The sequence below is a fragment of the Neoarius graeffei genome, chromosome 25 (genome assembly GCF_027579695.1).
Source record: "Neoarius graeffei isolate fNeoGra1 chromosome 25, fNeoGra1.pri, whole genome shotgun sequence".
Classification (NCBI taxonomy): domain Eukaryota; kingdom Metazoa; phylum Chordata; class Actinopteri; order Siluriformes; family Ariidae; genus Neoarius; species Neoarius graeffei.
In genome coordinates, this window is record NC_083593.1 from 27,581,528 (window position 1) to 27,599,076 (window position 17,549).

Here is a 17,549-nt window from a genome sequence, read left to right on the forward strand (position 1 = left end):
CTACGCACATAACAGAATGCCAATTCTCTGCATGAGTAGGCTACCATAATGGGGTGTTTTTTCCATTAATTTTTGCATTTACTATTTATATGTATTTATTTATATATTGTTTAGTTTTATTTTATTGTGAAAAATGAGACAGACAGCTCCCTGAATTTTTCATCTTCCTTTGCTGTTCTTAAACTTTAGGGTGTACAATTACATTAAACATAGTGTGTACGGCATTAGACACGGTGTTCGACTTCGGCCCCAAAATTTAATTTCGGTGCATCCCTAATAATTAATTAGACGGCCTGTTACTGGATCAAGTAAAGGTGTTAGTAGCGGCTGCTGTTATTCCCATCACTGATCAGAAATAAATAAAATACAAAAATTAATGAATGAGGCAGTAGTGTGTAGACCTGCAATTTGTGATGCAAGGCATCATGGAATCTGTTGTGCAGGCGAGAGTGAACTATGAAACATAATACTTATAACAAGTTAAAGCAGTAAAAAGATTGCATAAACTGAAACTGAAACATATTATACAACACGCATGCACAGACATGCACACAAACACACACACACACACACACACAAACACACACACAGCTCGATCCCTTTCTTTCTTTGAAAACATGAAACTTAGTTGGCTTTCAATCTTCCGATCAATTTTGCCCTCAATAAATAACTTTGTGACATTATTACTGTTTTGTTTTGGTAATCAGCCACCCTGATTACCAAAGTTTGGCCCATTCAGTAACCGATACCACCAACGTCCTCAGGCTCCATATGATAGGACGCACTGTAAGGGCACCTGGCTCTCAGTCTGTTGCTTTAGGCAGAGGTATCAATGCTAGTTTCAAAAAGCGAAAAATCCTGCCATGTATTTCATCCAATCATTTTGTGAAGCAGTGGATACTAACTAGTCCGCAAAAAACAAAACAAAACAGGAAGGTCAATCAACTAGGCTTAAGTTGTGAATAGGAATACATGGTAGAGTGTTTACACTATGGACCTGGCATCTATACCTCTGACTTTATCATAGCAAGCCAAGAAGTTCAAAATACATTACTCCTTCAAAATGACTCCTATCATAATATGTTTTTATAACACTTTGTCTGTTTATTTTTCTTGTTGGCTGATGACAATGTGAGAAACTTAGTTGGCTTTCAATCTTGCAATCGATTTTGCCATCAATAAATAACTTTGTGGCATTATTACTGTTTTGTTTTATTCCATGATGTATTTTACAGAACATGAGTATTTAAAATGCAAATATTTAACAGGTTGGGCACATGTGCCAGGGATGTTTACTGACATTTACTTATGTATTGCCTTTTCAATGTATTAAATTCATATTCTGCTGCTAAAATTACGCCAATACGCCTAAGGTGACTTGACCTGGACTTGACTTATTATAGGACTTGACTTGACTTGACATAGCCTGTGACTTGACTTGACTTGACTTGCCCAAGACAAAAAAGACTTGGGACTTACTTGGGACTTGAAGGTTAAGACTTGAGACTTACTTGAGACTTGCACATGTGTGACTTGGTCCCATCTCTGCTAGTAAGAAATGAAAATATAACTATTGCAGCTTTAAGTGTCAGTATATTTTTTTGAGGGTTGACAGTGAGTACAGTGTCAGCCTTGTCCTACATTAATTGACCTGTGGGATGCTTCAGCAGACTGCAACATCAGCTAGGATGTATCAGCTAGTTTCTTTCTCTTTCTCTCCCTTGATACTGTAAACCACAGAGTTCTCAGAAATAGAGGTAGGAAAATAAAAAAAAATAGTTAAGTCAAAATGGTGGTGTAGTGGTTAGCACTGTCACCTCACAGCAAGAAGGTTCTGGGTTCAAACCCCATGGCTGACGGGGGCCTTTCTGTGTGGAGTTTGCATGTTCTCCCAATGTCTGTGTGGGTTTCCTCTGGGTGTGCCGGTTTCCCCCACGGTTCAAAGACATGCAGATTAGGTCAAATAGCCAGCCACTGGGGTTGCACAAGCCAGTGTGTACTTAGGCTACATGACAACGGCAACGAGATTTTTTTTTTTAAATATCGCGTCCACATGGGCAACGGATCAGTAAAATTTCAGGTACATATGGCAACGCAATGTTCGCTGAAAACGATGCAATACACATGCCACACCACTACGTGCGCTGTAAGATGGTCCCATCGGAGACACCAGAACAATAGAAGTAGACGCACGCGCATAAACCCCTTCTTCTGTAGCATTAGCCACATAAAGCAGGCTTTCGTCTAAATGGGGGAACAGGGGCGCTGCGCCCTCTTACTCTCGGCGTGCGCCCCCTTACCGACTCCGTGAAAACATCCCAGCAACACTACGTGACAATGTGTCTGATCATCAAATACGTTATAATTGCTCCAAAAATATTCCAATCATAGTAGATACACCGCCAGACAGTGCAAAAACAATCCGAATTGGCGTTTTCCAGACTGAGGCGCCATGTTGTTTAGTTGTTTACTTGTTGCGGCTGCTCTCGCGAGATTTGACATGGGTTACATACAAGGTCAGCTGACTTGTAGAGCGAGATTTCTCGAGACTGAATGACCTTTCACCCACCGGCGTGGGAGCTTTTGACAGAAGTAGTTCGCGAGTTGTTTTTGTTGACACTTGGGCATTTAAAGATGTCATCCCGCGGCACGAAACGGAAGAAAGCCAAAGACTGTCTGGGGCAGAAGAAGATTACTTCTTTCTTTTTCAATGTTGACAGACAATTTGTTACAATTTCCCTCTCAGATACTCAGAATGTCCCATTGGAGCATTTTTCAAAGGCTTTGCACGGCGGGGGGGGACAACCGGCACCATCTCCCCCCCCCCCGCTTCACTCCCTCGCCATGGTGAGCGCCCTCATACTAAATTTTTCGAGAAAAAACCCTGTAAAGTTTTGATTATTAATCAGTAGCGTAAAACGAAAGACGTGGAAAGAGGAATGAATGGGGGTAGATGGAAGCCGGTACGCCAACATTCTGATATCCTCCAGAATTCTTTAATGGTCCAGAATAAATTGAATGCTACACGTTGATGGATTACTTTGTTCTTCTACGCCCTTTTTGAGGAATGTATTGTCGGACTTAAACCAACATCTGAAGAGGTGAGATTGCTCCTTTTTTTTTCCTATTTTTGCTGGCGGGATTGTTTTTGTTTTTGGAAAGCGCACGGGCGGTGCGCGGTTTGGTACTGCTTCCGCAGTGTTTGGACTAAAGACTCTGCCCTAAGGGCTATTCTCTCACACTCTCTCTCTCTCTCTCTCTCTCTCACTTTGCACCATTACACAATAAATATTCACAGTGAAAATATTTTGTAAGCGCGTTCTCAAAAGATTTCGTTTTGGGGCACCCAAAACGCCGGTGCCGTGTGGATGCCAGACCAAAACGATAAACAATTTTATCAGATTCACCTGAATCCATTGCCGTGTGGACAGGGCCTTAGTCCCCAAGCCCGGATAAATTGGGGAGGGTTGCATCAGGTAGGGCATCCAGTGTAAAACCTATGCCAAATCAAATACGCAGAACAGATCCACTGTGGCGACCCCTAACGGGAGCAGCCAAAAGAAGTCGAGTCAAGCACAAATGTATGTGCATGTTCAGGGAATATTATGCCTCAAAGCTTTACTGTTATTAGAGGCATAGACCTTAAAAATCACTATTGTCCAGGACACTGTTACATTGAGGTGACAAAAAACAGCCCTTATGTAGCCTAGTAAACTAGACCCACCTGCTTAGCGGCCAAAAATATTTTTGCCTAGCGAGTGGGTCTAGCCTCGCACCATATAAACAAAAACACCCCGGGCATCAAATCGTGATCGCGAATCACAACGCAAGGTTTTTGTTTGGATTCTTTGGGCGGGCTTTTGCAGGAAGCAAAAAAAAGCTGTGCGACGCTGGAGAAAGCACAACAGGAAAGATGGCTACGGCTAGTGAACAGCGCATGTTTGACTCTGCTTTGGAATCAGTTTTAGAAGAATTAGACTTGGAGTTTTCATTGAAACATGAGCAGGAAGAGGCTCTCCGCTCATTCCTTTGAAAGAAGGACGTTTTCGCTGTTTTGCCGACCGGCTATGGCAAAAGTCTGATCTACCAGCTAGCTCCGCTCGTAGCCAAAAGGATGGGGCTAGTTTGTGCAGTACAAAGAATTAATAAACAGCTTTGAAACATTACTTTTTGATTGTTTCTTATTTTCCCGTTATCTTAAATTTAAGGGAAATTATTTCACCAAACACCACTAAATAAAAGTAAAAACTCTCAAAAACAGTTTAAGCAAACCCTTGAAAAACACTTGAAAAAAAATAAGAGTTATGTGGTACAGACTCCAAACTTGTGGTCATTATCTCCAAACTTCTTAATATCTAGAACCTGTTTATTAATTAATACGCATTTTGAAAAATTATTTATTTCAAGGTCTCCCCCACTGCTTTCTGTCGCTCTGACTACGTCACAGTCACTGTTGCGCTGATTGGTCAGAGCGTTGGCCTATACGCACAGAGACAGTTTGAAAGACAGCGGGTTGTTCCTCCCACACCCATCGGAAATGTCTACGGATCGAGGCCAGACTAAATATTCACATTTAGTCTGGCTTGCCAGGCTAGCCCTTATGCAAATACGTTTACATTGAACATAGAGTGATTTTGATGCATTGATCAAATCATTAGCTGGACCCCTTGTTTCATGCAGTAATAAAAAGGAACTTTTTTTTATTAAAATGGGAGAAATATTACTAGTCCCTGATGACTTCTTCACTTGAAACAGTCCTCACAGGCAACCATAAGTTATATAAAGCATCAATAAATGGTTATAATAGCCCTTTAATTATATTATGATAAATGTTTGTTGTGCCAACAAGAAAGTACAATATCATGTCTTTGGCAAACAAATGCACAGCAACTTTAGTTGTGATAATGAATATGTCAGTAGCAAAAGTGAGATCAAGCAGAAACTCTCATTATAATTTTCTCACTTTCCTCCTCATAATCACCAAGATAAACACCATGAGCACGCACTGATCACCACTGGGTAATTACTGCTTACAAATGGAAGAAAATAATAACTATAACCCATGTGTGTGTGTGTGTGTGTGTGTGTGTGTGTGTGTGTGTGTGTGTGCGTGCGTGCGCGTATGTGAGTCCACAGACCAGGAAGAGTTTTGGGAAAGTAGCCCACTTGTTTTCTCATGACCCCTGTTCCATACTCAGCATGTTCCTCTAGGGACAGACAGCACAGAGGGAGAGGAAGAAAGAAACTTATCTCAAACGTCCGTACATGAAACATCCTGTCACTCGACTTAGACACTCCTTTTCACTCATAATGCCTTGAGAAGTGTGATACATTTGAAACCGAATATTAGTTTTCATGGATATCAGAGACAATGAGAAATGTATTTTCTCTATCGGGCAATATTTATAACAAACCAAAAAAGGACATTTTTTTCTCATTTCCTTCTGCTCAAATGACATTATCAAGATGCCAGTAAGGGGTTTTACTCAAAACCATGATATTCCATGAAAACACAATCAAAGGAGAAGGATTAGAACATCTGGTGAAATGCTTTCTCTGATATAGATTTAAAAATATCTAAGCCAATTGGCTCACCAGAACAAATTTTTCTGGTTTTATCCAAAAGCAGTTTTAATGAAGTCTATATTTGTGAAACTGCATAGGTCCAGAGACCAGCTGTCTTAACTCATGGCATGGATTCCTGGCAGAAAAGTGCTGGGCAAAAGCCAGTTCATATTATCTTAAGAAATAAGTAATTATAGATTACAGGAGAGGCTGGTACAAGGGGGTGCAGCCTTGGCGCTCCCTTAGCAAGCATATCAGTATTTCTGGAGATATGATTGACAAAGGAACACTGAGCTACTAAAATGTTCCATAAATGAAACACAGTTCATGGTCTGCAGGCTCAGAAAAGGTTCGGATATCTTGAAAGGAGGAAGCAAAAAGCATTTTTGAAGAGACAAGTCATGTCTTTTTCCATCTTTAATGTGATATAGCAACCAAAGAATAAAAAAGAAAAAAAGGGTTTTTTTAATTAAAAAGGAGAAAAAGAAAAACTTACAATAGACTGTGCATAAGTGTGTACATCCTTTCTCTTTTATAATGGGGCACAATCCCTCCCCGTCTCTCTCTCCCACTCATTTCCTGTCTCTACACTGTTCTATCCAATAATAAAGGTGAAAAAAAGCCCCAAAAAATCTTAAAAAAAAAAATCTTTAAAAAGAATTAGCCAATCTCACCCAAACTCATGTTCAAAGTAATTATCATACACCTGTTATCACTGAAGTGATTCTGATTAATCCCAAATAAAGATAAGCTGTTTCTGTAGGATGTTCTTGAAAGCTTCAGATCTCATTGTGGAGAGGTACTGATCAGGAGAGGGGTACAACAGAATGTCCAAAATATCAGATGCACCATGGAATACCATGAACGCCCTCATCAACACATGGAGAAAATGGGGCACTACAATGACATTACCAAGAACAGGATGTCCCTCCAACATTGACAAAAAACAAGAAGAAAAATTATTAAACAAAGTAAACGTAATACATTTCCACAAAATGGGAAAATGCAGGAAGTGTGAATTTTTAGAAAGTGTGGAGAAAAATTATGACAATTTTTATAAAACTTTGTAATTTTTATGGTGTAAAAAAAAATCCTTTGTAATATATACTGCAAAGACTGGAAGAGGAAAAGGGAAATGAATTATGGAGTGAACTTGTTTCCCAGTAAAGGATGAGGAAAAAAAAGAAATTCCATTTTTATGGCCAAACTGGGCTAGTTTTAGGTTACACTTCTTGATGGCAGCATTAAAATTAGCTCATATTTTAAGTCGTTCAAATTCTGTAAAGCTGCTTTGCGACAATGTTTATTGTTAAAAGCGCTATACAAATAAACTTGACTTTTGTGTGGTTTTTGAGATGTAGTAGAACTGGAAATTTTGTTGCAATCTGTCAACCCTAGTTAATGATATCACCTCAATCACAGTAGAAGGTACCAGTCAAAAGTTTGGACACATCTTCTAATTCAATGTTTTTCTTTATTTTTTATTAATTAAAAGTTTCTTAATATATTAATGATGGACGTCATTTCTCTTTACTTAGTTGAGCGCTTCTTGACATAATATGGATTACTACAGTTGTGGAATAGGGCTATTTACTGTATTTTTATTATTTACAACCCTGATTCCAAAAAAGTTGGAACAAAGTACAAATTGTAAATAAAAACAGAATTCAATAATTTACAAATCTCAAAAACTGATATTGTATTCACAATAGAACATAGACGACATATCAAATGTCGAAAGTGAGACATTTTGAAATTTCATGCTAAATACTGGCTCATTTGAAATTTCATGACAGCAACACATCTCAAAAAAGTTGGGACAGGGGCACTAAGAGGGTAGAAAAGTTAAAGGTACAAAAAAGGAACAGCTGGAGGACCAAACTGCAACTCATTAGGTCAATTGGCAATAGCCCTTATGTAGCCTAGTCATTAACATGACTGGGTATAAAAAGAGCATCTTGGAGTGGCAGCGGCTCTCAGAAGTAAAGATGGGAAGAGGATCACCAATCCCTCTAATTCTGCGCCGACAAATATCAGAAAGGAGTTTGACAGTGTAAAACTGCAAAGAGTTTGAACATATCATCATCTACAGTGCATAATATCATCAAAAGATTCAGAGAATCTGGAAGAATCTCTGTGCGTAAGGGTCAAGGCCGGAAAACCATACTGGGTGCCCGTGATCTTCGGGCCCTTAGACGGCACTGCATCACATACAGGCATGCTTCTATATTGGAAATCACAAAATGGGCTCAGGAATATTTCCAGAGAACATTATCTGTGAACACAATTCACCGTGCCATCCGCCGTTGCCAGCTAAAACTCTATAGTTCAAAGAAGAAGCCGCATCTAAACATGATCCAGAAGCGCAGACGTCTTCTCTGGGCCAAGGCTCATTTAAAATGGACTGTGGCAAAGTGGAAAACTGTTCTGTGGTCAGACAAATCAAAATTTGAAGTTCTTTATGGAAATCAGGGACGCCGTGTCATTCGGACTAAAGAGGAGAAGGACGACCCGAGTTGTTATCGGCGCTCAGTTCAGAAGCCTGCATCTCTGATGGTATGGAGTTGCATTAGTGCGTGTGGCATGGGCAGCTTACACATCTGGAAAGACACCATCAATGTTGAAAGGTATATCCAGGTTCTAGAGCAACATATGCTCCCATCCAGATGACGTCTCTTTCAGGGAAGACCTTGTATTTTCCAACATGACAATGCCAAACCACATACTGCATCAATTACAGCATCATGGCTGCATAGAAGAAGGGTCCGGGTACTGAACTGGCCAGCCTGCAGTCCACATCTTTCACCCATAGAAAACATTTGGCGCATCATAAAACGGAAGATACGACAAAAAAGACCTAAGGCAGTTGAGCAACTAGAATCCTACATTAGACAAGAATGGGTTAACATTCCTATCCCTAAACTTGAGCAACTTGTCTCCTCAGTCCCCAGACGTTTACAGACTGTTGTAAAGAGAAAAGGGGATGTCTCACAGTGGTAAACATGGCCTTGTCCCAACTTTTTTGAGATGTGTTGTTGTTATGAAATTTAAAATCACCTAATTTTTCTCTTTAAATGATACATTTTCTCAGTTTAAACATTTGATATGTCATCTAGGTTCTATTCTAAATAAAATATGGAATTTTGAAACTTCCACATCATTGCATTCCATTTTTATTTACAATTTGTACTTTGTCCCAACTTTTTTGGAATCGGGGTTGTACTAGTTACTGTTTGGTCTCAAATGCATTAACAAGGCAAGAAATTCCACTAATTAACTTTTGACGAGACACACCTGTTAATTGAAAAGCATTCCAGGTGACTACCTCATGAAGCTGGTTAAGATAATAACAGTGTGCAAAGCGTCATCAAGGTAAATAGTGGCTACTTTGAAGAATCTAAAATATGAAATATATTTTGTTTTTTAACACTTTTGTTTACCACATAATTCCATATAAGTTCCATATGTTGTTTCATACTTTTGATGTCTTCAGTATTGTTCTCCAATGTAGAAAATAGTCAAAATACAGAAACACCTATGAATGAGAAGGGGTGTCCAAACTTTTGGCTGGTCCTGTATGTCTGAAAACAAGCCTCTGAACTGAATGCTCGATGACTCTATGTTGTGGACTGTCAACTGCCTATTAAAGGATTACTTAAAAATTCATGAGACAGTAGTAGCTTTTATTCTATCCACATTTAGTGCATATGGGTAATCGCGTGCTCTGATTGGTGACTCTTCTACTAGGATATCAGCTCATATACCATGAGTAGAGAAAAACAAAATGGTGGCGCATGTTGCTGAACCAACCGAGGACAAAATAAAAACTCTATTCAACCCCCCCCCAAAAAAAAATGTGACCCAGAGGCTAGATGTGCTAAGCTAATAGAGACAAACCCCAAGAGACTTGCCACTGTAATTGCAGCAAAAGGTGGCTCTACAAAGTATTGACTGGGGGGAGGCTGAATACCTATGCACACTCCAGATTTCTGTTTTTTCATCTTTGTTATTGTTTGGGTCACAATAAAACAACACTTTTCAAACAACAATTTTCACCTTTAAAATGGTAGGCATGTTGTGTAAATCAAATGGTGCTAACCCCCCAAAAATCCATTTTAATTCCAGCTTGTAATGTGACAAAACAGGACAAACACGAAGGGGGATGAATACTTTTGCAAGACACTGAAATAAAAGTTATTCCACTCAGTCTCCTCGTACATGGCTTACAGCCAACTTGGCGCTACGCGTCTTGTTGGCTATCAGCTCATGTATGACTTGATTTCATGGAATAACTGTTAAACAGCAGGTCAATTGTGATAGCTGCTTGACTTAATTTATTTTCTAAATTAAGCCACTTGACTTAATTCTGTTTGAGGCTATGTGGTTATTAATATCATCCTGCCCCCACCAAAATCTATGGTCATGTGCTGTTGCTGCTAAACTGTACACCAGATACCATCTGGCAGGCAACCCCTCCTTCTCAGGTGTTTGAACACCATCAATAAATCACTCTTCAACTGGGCAAACATGTACATGACCACATCTTAAATATTCCTTTCATCAAAATCGAAATAACTCTAGGTTTGCAGTGCACAGTATGATGTCACTCTCAGGATCTTGCAACATTCCAATAAGCGGATGTCTAATTTTGACTAACTCAGCTACTAACCAAGTAAACTGTAGGAGAAATTCTAAGAAAGCAAGTGAAAAGAAGTGAGCTTTTATCACCTCTCCTTGTTACTGAGAAACAATTCCTTCACATTTCAGTCCAAAATAGCCAACCATTATTTCTGCAATTTCCTGCATCCCAACAATCATCATGGTGACGCTGTTCTTCCTTCCTCTCTTTCACGATGCTATTATACTTGTTTCCGTTCCAAAAAACAGAACAGTGTATGAGCGGACACACCTGCAAGTTAGTGTTTATGCATTTTTGTGTATAACAGAGCCAAGATCAGACTTCACTGATCATTTACTAAAAATTCAAAAGCAAAGAAATACTGTTTGAATAACTAAGTAATAAGTAAGTAATAATATGTAAAATAATAAATTGCTCATTTAAACCTATCAACTGGGCTGTAAACACTGTCCGTACTTTACGCTCCACATTACTTTCCACAAGAGTCCTTGAGTTACACTTTCTCACCATGTTCATGAGACCAGTGTGATATAGTATTATAGTTATGTGCACATAAAGTTGTTTTGGTAATAGAGTCTCATAAGGGTGTGCACACTGCTAGGACTGCCATCATGAGAAAGCGATGCAGTGCCATTTTTGCTCAAGCATGACAAAACAAATATGTTTGAATGTGGGTGAAAATGAACATCTTGGACAGAAGAAATTAAACAAAGAAATGTGTACTTAAAAATTATCTATATATGCATTGTATGCCTCTTGCATTACAAAGGTATTTTTTATGTAAGAGACAAAATCTTGACTCCACTTTTGTCTTTCATACCTTTAATATGAAAAGTGGCAGGATACCACTTTTTCCCCAGTACTGAACCCTTAAGCTGATATTAATATCCATTGAATATATTTTTTTATTTAAATTAGATAAAATAAATAATTAAATTAATTATTAATTATATATCTGATTTCACCAATTTTCGCTGGCGTCTGACCAGTAACAATCCTTAGAGATATCGGATCAGTGCCATATGTATGTTTCAGTGGGAAATGAGGTGTATAAGATTTTAGATAAATAATTGGACCACAAGTCTATAGACTAAAGCTTTAAAGGTACACTATATGTATCCTTCTAGGACAAAAATATATATAAAAGTGTACGCTTCAAGGTAACACCCCAGTGAAAAGGAATGGTACAGTTCTGTACCCTTTTTTTTTTTTCCTGAGAGTGTACTGAATGTAATTTAGAAATCAGAAGGTGGCTTAATCACACTGTAGGTTAGTTAAAGCCACTTTAATTATAGTGGATTACTGTTCTGCCTTCTCCACTTGGCTGATATGAGTGTACTGGATATATATATATTGTTTGTGGGGGTTTTTTTTGTGTATGTTCACACAAAAGTCCGATATTTATCTTCTTTAGTTAGTTATTTTTTAAAAGAAACAGGTTAGCACCTACCTGGGCAAAGACACAGCAGCGTCAGCACGGACAGCAATGTGTCAAGCTTCTCCCAAGTTCGGCTCTCCATTTCTCAGCACAAGTCCGCCTGTCCTCTTCTTCTTCTGTTTAATGTTCTCGCTTTTGCTGAGTCCTCCCTAATAACCGGAATCTACAAATCTACAAATAAACTGGTTCCGGCAGTCCAGGTGTCTTCCTCAGAACTCGGCTCTGTGAAACAGGTCAGAGTCAGTTCCTCAGTGTGGAGAGCGCGAGCAAAAAAATCATATCCGACTCCTCAGAGGAAAAGTCGACACCGAGACGACCACTGCAACACAAACCACGCGCTCACAAACAAACAGACTATAGCTTTTTTGATACTTCAGTTTTTTTAAATTTTGTTTTGCTTGTTTGTTTGCTTTTTACCTTGCACTTCGACCTCGAAACGCTGGTAACACGCAAAAGTTGAGCTGATAAGAGCCTTCCGCTGGGAGAAAACGTTACTTTGCTTCAGTGGACGAGAGAAAAGCTGCACCTGCGTACAGAGACACGCCCCCCCTCGCATCACTGACGTCACTAAGACCGCCTTTCCTACAGGTAGCTCCGCATAGTAAGAATAAGAATTAAGACGTGAGGTACAGAGATAAAGAGAAAGAAATGCACTTTCTTCAACCTCATTCATCTCATTATCTCTAGCCGCTTTATCCTCAAAACAGAAAAACTTTGGCTGGTATGGAAAATGAAAAAACCCCAGTGGTTTCTAAATTTACTTTCAAAGTTCAAGTTCAAAGTTCAAAGTGTTTATTGTCATATGCACAGTTAGGATATGTCCACTTGCACAAAGAAATTCTTAGTTTGCTGTCCACCATGAATGCCAATTATAAATAAATAAATAGGCGGAAGAAGAAAAAGGCAATATAGTGCAAAAATAAAAGCAAAAAGCAACAAAAACAAAACACCTAGTATAGAAAAAAATAAAGGTAAATGTAGTGCAAAATAGGTAGTGCAATACAAAAAATAAGGCAATGATACGATGTAGCAGCAGAAGGGCAGTAATGTATTAATGTGCAAACAATGTAACTGGTCAAGGAAACAGCACCAAAATGTCAGTAATGTGCAAATATGTGCAAACAATTTAACCAGATGTAAACAGTCAAGGAACAGCAGCAAAAAGGGTAGTAATGTGCAAACAAATGTAAACAGATGTAAACAGTCAAGGACAGTTTACAGGTAGGTAGTCCATGGTTATAGACTCCTGTCAGCTGTTCAGGAGTCTGATGACGGTGGGAAAGAAAGAGTTCTTTAGTCTGACAGTTTTACATTTCACACTTCTGTACCTCCGGCTTGAGGGTAGAAGTGTGAACAGTCCATGTTGTGGGTGGGTGGGGTCCCTGAGGATGGAGGCAGCTCTCCTGTGGACTCTGCAGTGGTAGATGCTCTGCAGAGAGGGCAGTGGACTTTTGGTGATCCTCTCAGCAGTCTTCACCACCCTTTGCAGGCGTTTGCGGTCCATTGCTGTAGTGCTGCCGTACCACACAGTGATGCAGTTGGTCAGGATGCTCTCAATCACGCAGCTGTAGAAGTTGCTGAGGATCTTGGGTGACATACCAAACTTCCTCAGCCTCCTCAGAAAGTAGAGCCGCTGTTGAGCCTTCCTAACCAGCTGTGTGGTGTTGAGTGTCCATGTGAGGTCCTCACTGATGTGAACACCCAAGTATTTGAAGCTGCTCACCCTCTCCACCTCAAGCTCCCGGATGAACAGTAGCCGATGAGGTCTCCTCTCCTTCCTCATGTCCACTATCATCTCCTTCGTCTTGTCTGTGTTGAGGGTGAGGTTGTTGTCCTCACACCATGACACCAGACTGGCCACCTCCCTCCTGTAGGCCTTTTCGTCACCGCCAGTGATGCATCCTATCACTACGGTGTCGTCCGTGAACTTAAGGACGATGTTGTTCTTGTGGGAGGCGACACAGTCATGGGTGAACAGAGTGTAGAGGATGGGGCTGAGGACGCATCCCTGTGGGGTGCCAATGTTTGTGATGATGCTGGATGAAGTCCTATTACCAATCCTGACAGTCTGGGGCCTGCCAGTCAGGAAGTCGAAGAGCCAGTCACAGAGGGTGGGGTGCAAACCAAGTGTGGAGTGTTTATGGATGAGTTTGTGGGGGATGACCATGTTGAAGGCAGAGCTGTAGTCAACAAAAGAGCATCCTGATGTAAGAGTCTTTGTTTTCCAGGTGAGTGAGGGCATAATGGAGGGCAGCAGTGATGGCATCTGAGGTGGACCTGTTGGGCCTGTAGGCATACTGCAAGGGGATCCAGGGTTTTTGGTATGCTGTTCTGAATGTGGGCCAGTTCTGCTCTCTCAAAGCACTTTGAGATGATTGGAGTGAGTGCTATTAGCCTGTAATCATTCAGGCAGGTAGGTGGGCTCTTCTTGGGAAGAGGGACAATGGTTGTGGTCTTGAAGCAGGAGGGAACAGTGCTCTGGCTGAGGGAAAGGTTGAAGATGGTGGTGAAAACAGCCAGCTTATTGGCACATACTCTGAGGGCCCGCCCAGGGATGTTGTCTGGTCCTGCTGCCTTCCTGGGGTTGATCCTCCTCAGAGCTTTGTGTACCTGGCCTGATGAGACTGTTGGTGGTGGGGGGGGGGGGGGAGTTGGGGGGGGAGGGGAGTTGGGTGGGCGAGGTGTGTGTGTGCCTCCTCTCTGTGCTCTAGCTGGAGGTCTCAAAGCGGGTGTAGAAAGTGTTGAGGTCATCCGGCAGGCTGTCTGTGGAGCTGATGGTGCTGGTGGTTGTCCTGTAGTCTGTGATGTGTTGCAGGCCTTGTCACATTCGCCTGGGGTCAGCAGTAGAATAGAAGCCATCCAGCTTCTCTCTGTACTGCCTCTTGGCTGCTGAAATTTACTTTGACTTGTATTTCATTACAGACAGTATGAAAGCAAGATATTTCATGTTTTGTCTGGTCAACTTCATTTAATTTGTTAATATACATCTATTCCTGCATTTCAGGCCTTTTGGGAACAAAAACACTGGGCTAGTAATGAACTAAAACAATTAAATAATGATGTGATTTGAAACAGGTGATGTCCACAGGTGATTGTAATCATGATTCGGTTCAAAATCAGTATCCAGGAAAGGCCTAATGTTTGAGGAGCAAAGATGGCCCGAGGATCTTCAGTTTGTCGACAAATGCATGAGAAAATTATTGAAATGTTTAAAAACAATGTTTAAAGAAAGATACAAAGTGAATTGGATATTTCACCTGTGACAGTATCATTAAATGATTCAAGGATTCTGGAGGAAGTTTGGTCCGTAAGGGGCAAGGGTGCAAGCCTAAGCTGAACACCCGTGATCACCGATCCCTCAGACGGCACTGCATCAAGGACCATCATTCATCTATCGCTGATATAACCACTGCAATACAGAGTTACACCCACAAATCAGGAGTGTGCATAGGTATTCACCCCCTTTTGTATGAAACCCCTAAATAACAGCTGGTCCAACCAATTAACTTCATAAGCCAAATAATTAGTTGATCCACCTGCATGCAAAGTGTAACATGATCTGTCACATGATGTCTGTATAAATCAACCTGTTCTGGAGAGACCCTGACTCTGCAACACTACTAAGCAAGCAACATGAAAACCAAGGAGCACTCCAAACAGGTCAGAGACAAAGTTGTGGAGAAGTATAGATCAGGGTTGGGTTATAAAAAATAACCCAAACTTTGAATATCCCACAGATAACCATGAAATCCATTATAGCAAAATGGAAAGAATATGGCACCACTACAAACCTGACAAGAGAAGGCTGCCCACCAAAACTCACACACGAGGCAAGGAGGGCATTAAACAGAGATACAACAAAGACACCAAAGATAACACTGCAAAGATCCACAGTGGAGATAGGAGTATCTGTCCACTTCACTTTAAGCTCCACAGAGCAGGGCTTTATGGAAGAGTGGCCAGAAAAGAAAAAAAATTGCTTAAAGAAAAAAAATAAGAAACCACATTTGGAGTTTGGAGTGAACAGCATGTGGCAGACTCCCCAAACACATGGAAGAAGATTCTCTGGTCAGATGATACTAAAATTGAACTTTTTGGCCATTATGGGAAATGCCACGTTTGGTGCAAACCCAGCACTTCTCATCACCCTGAGAACGCCATTCCTACAGTGAAGCATGGTGGTGGCAGCATCATGCTGTGGGGATGTTTTTCATCTGCAGGAACAGGAAAGCTGGTCAGGATTGAAGAAAGATGGATGGCACTAAATACAGGGCAATTCTGGAGGAAAACTTGTTTGAGTCGGCCAGAGGTTTGAAACTGGGACGAAGGTTCACATTCCAGCAGGACAATGACCCTAAACATACTGCTAAAACTACACTGGAGTGGTTTAAAGGAAAACATTTAAATGTCTTGGAACGGCTTAGGCAAAGCACAGACCTCAATCCAATTGAGAATCTGTGGCATAACTTGAAGATTGCTGCACTCCAACGCAACCCATCTAAGTTGAAAGAGTTGGAGCAGTTTTGCTTTGAGGAATGGGCAAAAATCCCAGTGGCTAGATGTGCTAAGCTAATAGAAACAGGCCCCAAGAGATTTGCAGCTGTAATTGCAGCAAAGGGTGGCTCAACAAAGTATTGACTTTGGGGGGTGAATACCTATGCACACTCCAGATTTCTCTTTATTTTTTCCATCTTAATTATTGTTTGTGTCACAATAAAAAAAAAAAAAAAAAATTTGCACCTTTAAAGTGGTAAGCATGTTGTGTAAATCAAATGGTGTTAACCCCCCAAAAATCCATTTTAATTCCAGCTTGTAATGCTGGACAAACACCAAGGGGGATGAATACTTTTGCAAGACACTGTATGTTAACTGTGTCCAGAAGCATCATCAATTTCTCTGAAGTCAAAGGCATCTGGAATGGACTATCCCACAGTAGAAATGTGTATTGTGGTCAGACAAATCAGGATTGAATGCCATTTGCTCCAGACAAAAATGAAAAGGACCATCCAGATTGTTGCCAGCAACAAATCCAAAAGCCAGGGTCTGTCATGGTATGGGGTTGTGTCCGTGCCCTTAGCAAAGGTAACTTACATTGCAGTGATGGCAGCATTAATGCAGAAAAGTACATTGAGATTTTGGAGCAACATATGCTGCCTTCAAGACACCATCTTTTCCAGGGATATTTCAACAAGACAATGCAAAACCATATTCAGCACACATTACAAAGGCATGGCGATGGAAGAAGAGAGTGCCTGTCCTTTCTGTCCACACTAGAGATTGTGTGGTGAATTTTGAAATTAAAAATGCAACAATGACAACCCCGTACTGTACCTTAAGACCTGTTTGCATGAAGAATGTGACAAAATTCATTACTGAATCGCTTCATTACTTGGTGTCATCAGTCCTTAAAGATATTTTAAGTGTTGTGATGAGGAATGGCAACATTATAAATTGATAAATGATTTACCTTCCTAACTTTTTTTTAAAATATGTTACAAGAATCAAAATTGAAGTGTTTATTTTGAAACAAACAAACAAACAAACAAACAAACAAACAAACAAACAAACAAACAAACAAAAACCCAATAAAATTCACCAGATAAAGTATCATGTAATGTGCTGTTATATTGTTTTGAGTGTAACACAGGTCAAAGATTATTTTCAAATCATTGTTTTCAGTTTTAATTTCAATTTCAACATACTGTCCCAACTTTTTCTGATTTGGGATTATATGACCCGGCTCCAGATAAGTGGTAGAAGATGGATGGATGGATGGGACTGTATGAGAGTCCAACAACTTTAAATATTTCAAAACACAGTTGGAGAAATGTGATATCACAAATTCCCAGTGCTTTAGTGGGAGAGTATGCGTCTGCCTGCCATAGTATGAGGGCCAGTAACCTAGCC

General features: G+C 40.3%; 1 protein-coding gene across 1 annotated transcript in view; it reads right to left on the reverse strand.

The window, feature by feature from the left end:
- The window catches only part of esama (endothelial cell adhesion molecule a), a 142,506-nt gene extending 130,334 nt beyond the window's left edge, over positions 1 to 12,172 (reverse strand). Inside the window, exons 1-2 of the mRNA XM_060908214.1 lie at positions 12,060 to 12,172; positions 11,655 to 11,864 (exon numbers count right to left, since the gene is read on the reverse strand). Coding sequence (XP_060764197.1) covers positions 11,655 to 11,724 — 70 coding nt within the window. The 5' untranslated portion in view covers positions 11,725 to 11,864; positions 12,060 to 12,172. The remainder of the gene's footprint in view (positions 1 to 11,654; positions 11,865 to 12,059) is intronic.
- Positions 12,173 to 17,549: the final 5,377 nt, after the last annotated feature.